Raw genomic sequence first — 8,431 nt, 5'->3', positions numbered from 1 at the left:
GGTGTACTCTAAAAACCCATTGACATGTATTGTGAGTGGACTCTCGAAAACGATACTGTCAATAAACGAGATAAACCTCGGCGACTATGGAGTTAGCGCCTGTTGATTAAACCCATGCGACTATGGAGTTAGCGCCTGTTGAGCAAACCTTGGTAACTATGGATTTAGTGCCCGTTGAGAAAACCCTGGCAACGATGGATTTCGTGCCAATTTCTTAGGATAATCCTTAGGAATAAATGAACGAGGAATAGCTGATTCTTAGGGTAGATCCTTAAGAGTAAAGAAGATAATGGGGATGGGTAATTAGGTTGATTGTTTGATGTTTAAACATAATAATTATATTATTGTGGGTTGAAAACCCTATGTACTCACCAGGTTTCCCAACCTGACCCACTCAGTTTATTTGTATCACAAGTGTCGATATGAAGCTACTTTACACTGAGGGATTTAAAAGAGATGTAGATCACTAGTGTAAATGAATGTAAGTTCTGTTTATGCTTATGTTTCTGTATTGACGATGACATCCCATGTGTTTTAAAATGGATAAAAATACATTTCTTCGGAAATGCTTTGATAACGTATTTATCATGTTTTTCTGGGAACAAATTTCGCAACATTTTTATTAAAAGAGGTACTCTGATTTTTATAAAGCATAAACAAAATCGGTCTTTTCTGGCCGTGAAAATAGGGATGTCACAGTTGGTATCAGAGCATTAGTTTAAGCGAACTAGGAATATGGATTTATTACTAGACTTAAACTTAGAATGCTAAGCGATAATCATGAGAAGAGTGTCTAATATATTTTAGGTAGTACACCTGAATAGACACAAGCACTAGCTTAATTAGGGAAGCTGCCTAAAATGCTTTTATGTGCTAAATGATTTAAGATATGCATTATATGATCGGATCTATGGTCTGTTGCCGACCGGATCTGGAAATTTTATGTGTTCAGACTTCTAAACGTTTAATTACGATATTAGAACTGGCATGTAACTTTTCGGAGTAATAAGGAGGATTACACATCTAAACCCTCCTCTATCTATATTCTCGTCTCGATACACTGAACGCCTGCTTTGGTGTATAGAATGTTATGGTGAAGACTCGTAGTGAATTGAGTAAATAGAGGAAATGAGAAGGCTTACGATAGTGAATGATACCTATCGGAAGATATCGTAAGAGTGATATCTTGCCTTTAGAATACCTCTAATAAATAATACGTCTAGTACAGGAGAAGTACACTTTCGATTAGCAAAAAGAAAGATTTTTGGTATAATCCATGAAGTTATCCCATTGTCTGACAACCGAGTTGAAGCATAATGGATGATTGAAGATACGCATGGAAGAAGTCCTAGTAGAGTCTAGAGAAAATTATATGATTGTTTGGACACATTTGTATGTGTTAAAACTGTTTTTGTGATAATAACTTGGAGAACTGCGAGACAATACTTGGGACGAGTATGAGTAGGTGTGAATGGTAGTAGAGGCCTATATTACCGGAAGCACATGACTCGCACTTGGATCAGGGAAAATCACAAGGTTACCAAGAAGCTAGTAATTGATTCCGTTTTATTTAAGTATGTCGTTACCATTGTTTCGGTAAAGACTAATAAGATTGCTGTTATTCCGACCCTAGTGGTCATATCAATTTGAGTCCGCCTAAGACGAGTCTGTTACGTGGTTCCGAGAACCAAGTTCGATGTAGCACCTGACTTAAGCCGAAAGAATTAAACAAAGCGATCAGTAGGCTATAAATAGAGGTGTCGGGTTCCCTCATTCTTCACACCATTCCAACCTCTTCTCTCTCTCTCTCTCTAAACTCTCTCTAGCCTCCAAAACCCCCCTAAGCCTAGGTAAAACCCCTAGAACCCAAAGGAAACCCCGAGGCTCCCGAAGCCCCGATAAAAGATCCTTTTGGCTCGGGAACGCTGCTCCAGCGAAGCCTGGTTTTGTGAAGACCCGCTGTAAGTGAGCTACGCCTACCCTATCGTTAGTATATCTTATGTTTTAATATAGTAATGTTATTAGGACCTTATAATAAGTATTTGGGCTATTATTATGAGTTATATAAGTGTCGTTATAATATCTTTTAACCACTTTCGGTACGGGGAATCTGGTTTAAAGGGCCGCATAGGGTTGTTGGATTTCAGAAGTGTTATATGCCAAAATGGTCCCGCCCTCCGGTGTTTTATGTCTGGCCCCTGTCTGTACATAGTGGTTGGAAAATATTGTTTAAACGCTTATATAATAACAATAATGCTAAGACTAATAATTAGTCACGGTAAATATTAGACTAAAATCTAGTGGTAATAATACTAGGTTTCGTCGGAGGAAAATAGAATCGTTAGAAGCGAAGCGCTGCCCGAGTTTGGAATCATCACTTTAACAAGTGAGTGCATAGTTACTTTCATCTTACACATAGATATGAAGTATTTTATATAAACTACGTGCTATGTGTGCATATTATCTCTATACTTGCTATCTATGCTGGATGAACGATTTTATACAAGTTTTATATGATTTAAACTGTATATGTATTTATATCTACATAATATGTTGGGTAAAACATGGGTAGATGAAATATGAGTTGGATGATGAGTTGAGAGGTGATATAGACCATTAGGTAAGGGTGAGAGGTGGACGATGTGAGAAGCCTTGTTCCCAAATGCTGGCCCCGTAATCTAGCAGAGTATGGATGACAACCAAAGATTATTCTAGACAGTCGAGTGGAACACTAGCAGGCTCGCAACCTGTAAGTGTTGTGAACGATGTGTTCACCGGTGTACTCTAAAAACCCATTGACATGTATTGTGAGTGGACTCTCGAAAACGATACTGTCAATAAACGAGATAAACCTCGTCGACTATGGAGTTAGCGCCTGTTGATTAAACCCATGCGACTATGGAGTTAGCGCCTGCTGAGCAAACCTTGGTAACTATGGATTTAGTGCCCGTTGAGAAAACCCTGGCAACGATGGATTTCGTGCCAATTCCTTTGGATAATCCTTAGGAATAAATGAACGAGGAATAGCTGATTCTTAGGGTAGATCCTTAAGAGTAAAGAAGATAATGGGGATGGGTAATTGGGTTGATTGTTTGATGTTTAAACATAATAATTATATTATTGTGGGTTGAAAACCCTATGTACTCACCAGGTTTCCCAACCTGACCCACTCAGTTTATTTGTATCACAAGTGTCGATATGAAGCTACTTTACACTGAAGCAACCATTGAGGTTAAGATATTAGAGCTAAAGTTGTATATAGAAGAACTTTTATCCTAAACACAAAAATGATTAAGATACCAAGGTAATCTTCAATCAACTAGAATTTGTTCTTATGGATTCAAAGGACAACCACTTAGGCTCTGATACCAATTGTGAAAGCAAGAAACGATCTACGCGGACAAGGTTTGAAAACTCAAACCTGGAATTAACTTAAGATCAATGTCTGCTGCTAAGAAGATCCAGTCAAGTTTGGTAAACCATTCTTGTCACGGAATAGAGATATTCAACAAAGTATTCAAGATAAAAATGATTAATAAGTATGAACAATGTAAAGTGACTTGAGAACAATAAGAATATAAAAGAGAGTGATTTGACTGAATGATTATTGGTATTGATATGATAGAGAATGTTGCACTCATACATGTGTAAACAATCAAACTTACATCTCCTTAAATAGAAAAGGAGTGAGACAAATAAGACAAATCCCATAAAGTGCATGGACTAGAAGACAACTGAAGATCAACAGACTGCTAAGGCCGCATCTGTTGATCTTGTCCTATATACTGTACAATAAAACAACTACTAAAAGACAAACTAGTACTAGGAACATTTAATGCACTATACAGATACAGATAGCAAGCAACAAAAGGATGTGTCTTGGACAGATCTTCAGTTCAGAACTGGTATCATCCTAAAATTCATCTACCTCGGAATTGGCTTCACTTCAGATTGCTAAGAGATACTTTTCATGTATCAACAATTAACTCCCCAATTGCCAAGTGAGATCAAAGTCTTCAAAGGTTGTCTCCTAAACACCTCATGTGTTGATTATAATCTTTCTATATCATGTAATTAAATCATTGGTAGTTTTATTTTAAAATGGTCTTAAAATAAATGTTATTTTAAAATCTCTTTTGTTTGCTGCTTATAATAGTTTTATATAAAATATCGTTTTTAGCTAGTCAAAATTCATAAGTGGTATCAAAGCATTTTTTACATGTTAGAAATATTCATTATTATGTGCTAACCTTTGCTTTTGGAAAATATGTTTGCAATTTCTTTTGGCAAAGAAATGATCAAATATGTTTTCTTTGGCAACTCGTAGTTTTATATGTTTATGCAACAAAAATCATGATTTAATTACATCAATTTTCTCACAAATTTGCCAAAACTCATACTTTACAATATGACGGACACGCCCAACCTTTTTTTATCCGATGCTCAACATGTTGGATTTATTTTATTCGTCTCAACTATCCATTTTTTCTTGTCTTCCATGACTCATAACTTAACCTGCATTTGTTGTCCGAGTCTCTTAGATCCCACTTTCAATTTTCCGTACTATGCTTCTTTGTCTTTTACTATTTTCCTCATAGATTAAGAGATGTCTCAACACCTTAGCTCGTTGGTGAAGCTTAAATGACGGCTAGACTTAAGAATGAATTTCGACTAATCGAAAGACATTTTCAAAGAGTAGCTTAATAGATTTTGGTGTGAATTAAAGTAAGCTTTAAACTAATGTAAATAGATTATGAATATAAAGGTATGTGGTAAATTTAATGGATTTGAGTGGTAGGTGAGAAATCATAACTAGTTAGGGAGGTGTAGGCATGATAATAAAGTGGTAGGTGAAGATAAAATATAATGTAAAAGTTTGGTTGTTCATTTTATACAACTAATTAGATAAGTATTTGTGTGAAATTGTATTTACAATTTGTAGTTTCTAATTGAAAATACCAAACTTGAAAACTCTAGAATTCCATTTCATAACAACTTTGGAATCTGGAATCAAGTCTGAAATACGTTGTTTGAAAAAATTAATTATTTTGTGAAATTCTAAATTGATTATTTTGTTAAGGATATGTCAATATAAGTTAGTTTAATCAATATAATTGTAGTATATAAGTGACAATCTGTTTTAATTATTTATAAAAGGGATAATTTTATATTTTTAATAGAAATAAAGACAATTCATTTGAATTATCTGGTAGTCCTATTTCTACCATACCTAGTATTCTAAACAACGTGTCACGGCGGCGCTAAGACGTGTCATAACGTCGAGACGTGAGAGAGTTGTTTCGAAAACACGCAAGACGTCTGTTAGGCGTGAGCGTGACGTGCAAAAAGTATGGCAGACACGAGTTTGTTTTTTTTCCCTGATCAAACATGCAAAAATTGAGTTTTTGTTAAATTTTTTAAAATTAGAAATTTGATATATTTGATATTAGAAATTTGTTTTTTTTACTATAAAACCATAAAACTGTCATTCATAACTCCTGATAAGGCTTGACCGTGCCTGTCAAAACCACACCTAAATCCTGTTTAGAACCTTGCTCCGACCCGAATGTCAAATACGTATCGGAAGAATCATCCATTCCAATTCGGATTCTACCGGAATCCGCGAAACCCATCGAGTAGGGCAGCGATTTGGTCGTCGTCTTCTTTTGCTCAACTAACATCTTCTTCTGTCTGTCGAGTCGCTTCATCTTCGTATGATCAAATTCAGTCGCTACCCCAAGGAGAGTAGCAATGGCGAAAGGAAGGCTACCATTCCTTCCCAAGCTCACAACAACACTTTCTTCTCCCTCTTCCATCTCGAAACCTAAGTTCTTCTCTTCAAACTCCCAAAACAATGGTATTGCAGTCACCAATGATCCACATGAACAACTCAGAAATCTTCACACACTACTGCAGCAAGGCCAAACCCAAACAGCCAAAAATCTAATCAAATCCCTAATTACTTCCAAGTCCATCTTCACTTCTCCTTCTGATATCTACACTCAGTATATGGAAAAACCCAAAGTTTTTTCAAGCTTGATTTTATCGGTTTGTGCAGAAGCAAACTTCCCAAATGAATCCATCGACTTGTACATGTTAATCAGGAAAGATGGTGTTTTCCCTTCCATTGCTTCATTTAATTTACTCCTGGAGTGTTTGGTTTCATCTGGTCAGTACAGTAAAGTGTTGGAATTGTTTGATCATGTTATTAGTTCGGGTATCAGGGTTGATAAGTTTACATTCGGGAAGGCTGTGCAATCAGCAGTGAAGATGGGAGACCTGCGACGGGGTATGGATTTGATGGATTGCATGAAGAATACTGGCAGAATGAATGTTAGTACGTTTGTGTATAATGTTTTGATCGGTGGGCTGTGTAAACAGAAGCGATTGATGGATGCACGAAAGCTGTTTGATGAAATGCTTGAGAGAGATGTAGTTCCTGATAGGGTTACATATAACACAATGATCGATGGATATTGCAAAGTCGGGAATTTAGACGAAGCATATAGGGTTCGTGAAAAGATGAAGGCTTGTAATGTGGGGCCGAATCTTGTTACATTTAATACACTACTCAGTGGTCTCTGTAAAGGGAAGAGGATGGATGAGGCAAAGAAGGTCTTTGAAGACATGAAAATTCATGGCTTTGTTCCCGATGGGTTCACTTACAGCTTAATGTTTGATGGGTTTTCAATATCTGGTGATATAGATGCTTGCATTTCATTACACAAACAGATAGATAAAAATGGCATTCATATAAATGAATACACTTGCAGTGTTTTGTTAAATGTGCTATGCAAGGGAGGGAAAACCAACAAAGCTGAGGAGATTTTGGTAAATTTAATGGAGAATGGACTTGTTCCAACACAGGTAATCTTCAATACAATCATTGATGGCCATTGCAGGGAAGGTAACACAGAAATGGCCCTTTTCTCAATTGAAAAAATGAAATCCAATGGCTTAACACCAAACTCCTTCACCTTCAATCCAATAATCAACAAGTATTGTCAATCTGGTAATCTTTTAAAGGCAGAAGAATTGATAAAAAAGATGCCAGAAATGGGTTCTTCACCAGATGTTGTAACCTACAACATACTAATTGATGGATTTGGACGAAACTTAAAGTTTGATAAATGTTTCAAGATTCTTGAAGAAATGGAAACTAATGGCTTAAAACCAAATGCTGTAACTTATGGATCTCTAATGAACCAATTGTGCAAAGATGGAAGACTTATGGAAGCTGAAGTGGTGTTCAAAGATATGATAGGTAGAGGTATTTTCCCAAACACAAATACGTATAATATGCTTATTAATGGGTATTGTAATGTGGGAAAGATAGAAGATGCTTTCAAGATTTTTGATGAAATGTGTAGAAATAAAGTTGTTCCATCTTTGGTTACTTACAATACACTCATAAATGGGCTATGCAAAAAGGGTAGGGTTGAGGAAGCCGAAGAATTTGCTTCAAGAATCACAAATGGATATCTAAAATGTGATGTTATTACATATAACTGTTTAATATCTGGTTATTCAATAAAGGGTGACACCCAAAAGTGTTTAGAGTTACATGAAAAGATGAAATCATCTGGAATTAAACCTACTATCAATACATATCATCCACTAATTACTGGATGCAAGAATGAGTTAATACTTGTGGAGAAACTCATGAAAGAAATGTCAGATATGAACTTGGATCTTGATCGGGTGATATATAATGAACTCATTCGTTGCTATTTTGATCATGGTTTTGTGGAAAAGACAATTGAATTGTTTCATGAAATGATTAATAAGGGAATTGTTCCTGATAAAATGGCTTACAATTGCTTGATTATTGGGTACTTAAAGGAAGGAAAGATTCATGAGTCAAAGGATCTTGTTGATGAAATGAAGGCGAATGGATTAGTTCCTAAAGCTGATACTTATGATGTTATGATTAAGGGTCTTTGTGATATTAAGAAGTTTGGTGAAGGGTATTTTTGGTATAGGGAAATGGTTGGAAATGGGTTTTTGCCAAGTGTAAGTGTTGCTAATGAGCTTGTTATTGGTCTTACAGAAGAAGGGAGGTTTAATGAAGTTGAAGTAATATGCTCAGAAATCAGTATTAAAGGATATGATTATTCTGATGCAAATAAGGATCTTTCTGCTGCTTTAAAATGATTGAACATTGTATTATAATTGTTTTCTATAAGTATTTTTTTTGTTAAGTGGTATATTTATTGTCTTTTTGTATTTAGCCAATTAATATAACATTTTTTTTGCAGCAATGAAGATCTTAATTATCAAGTTTCATATCTTAATTTAATAACAATATACTTATGCAACTACTATAAAACTAGCATCATTTATTCAATATTTTTGTATATAACATTTTTATATAACAGATTAGTCATTTATTGTTGGAGAGTATAGTTACTGTTTTTTTTATAATTGTTTT

At 35.3% G+C, this 8,431-nt stretch overlaps 1 protein-coding gene across 1 annotated transcript; it reads left to right on the top strand.

Moving 5' to 3' along the window:
* Positions 1–5,552: 5,552 nt before the first annotated feature.
* On the top strand, positions 5,553–8,201 carry LOC145132948 (pentatricopeptide (PPR) repeat-containing protein). The gene has a single exon (XM_079067899.1). The coding sequence runs from the start codon at positions 5,752–5,754 to the stop codon at positions 8,152–8,154; it is 2,403 nt and encodes an 800-aa protein (XP_078924025.1). The 5' UTR covers positions 5,553–5,751; the 3' UTR covers positions 8,155–8,201.
* The last annotated feature ends 230 nt before the right edge of the window (positions 8,202–8,431 follow it).

Source organism: Lactuca virosa, chromosome 8 (assembly GCF_052849685.1).
Source record: "Lactuca virosa cultivar CGN04683 chromosome 8, Lactuca_virosa_CGN04683_v6, whole genome shotgun sequence".
Taxonomy (NCBI): Eukaryota; Viridiplantae; Streptophyta; class Magnoliopsida; order Asterales; family Asteraceae; genus Lactuca; species Lactuca virosa.
This window is presented reverse-complemented; position numbering and strand designations above follow the sequence as displayed.

Bases quoted from the DNA above. Each gene is read 5' to 3' on its own strand.
- LOC145132948 (XM_079067899.1), top strand. From the start codon at position 5,752: ATGGCGAAAGGAAGGCTACCATTCCTTCCCAAGCTCACAACAACACTT.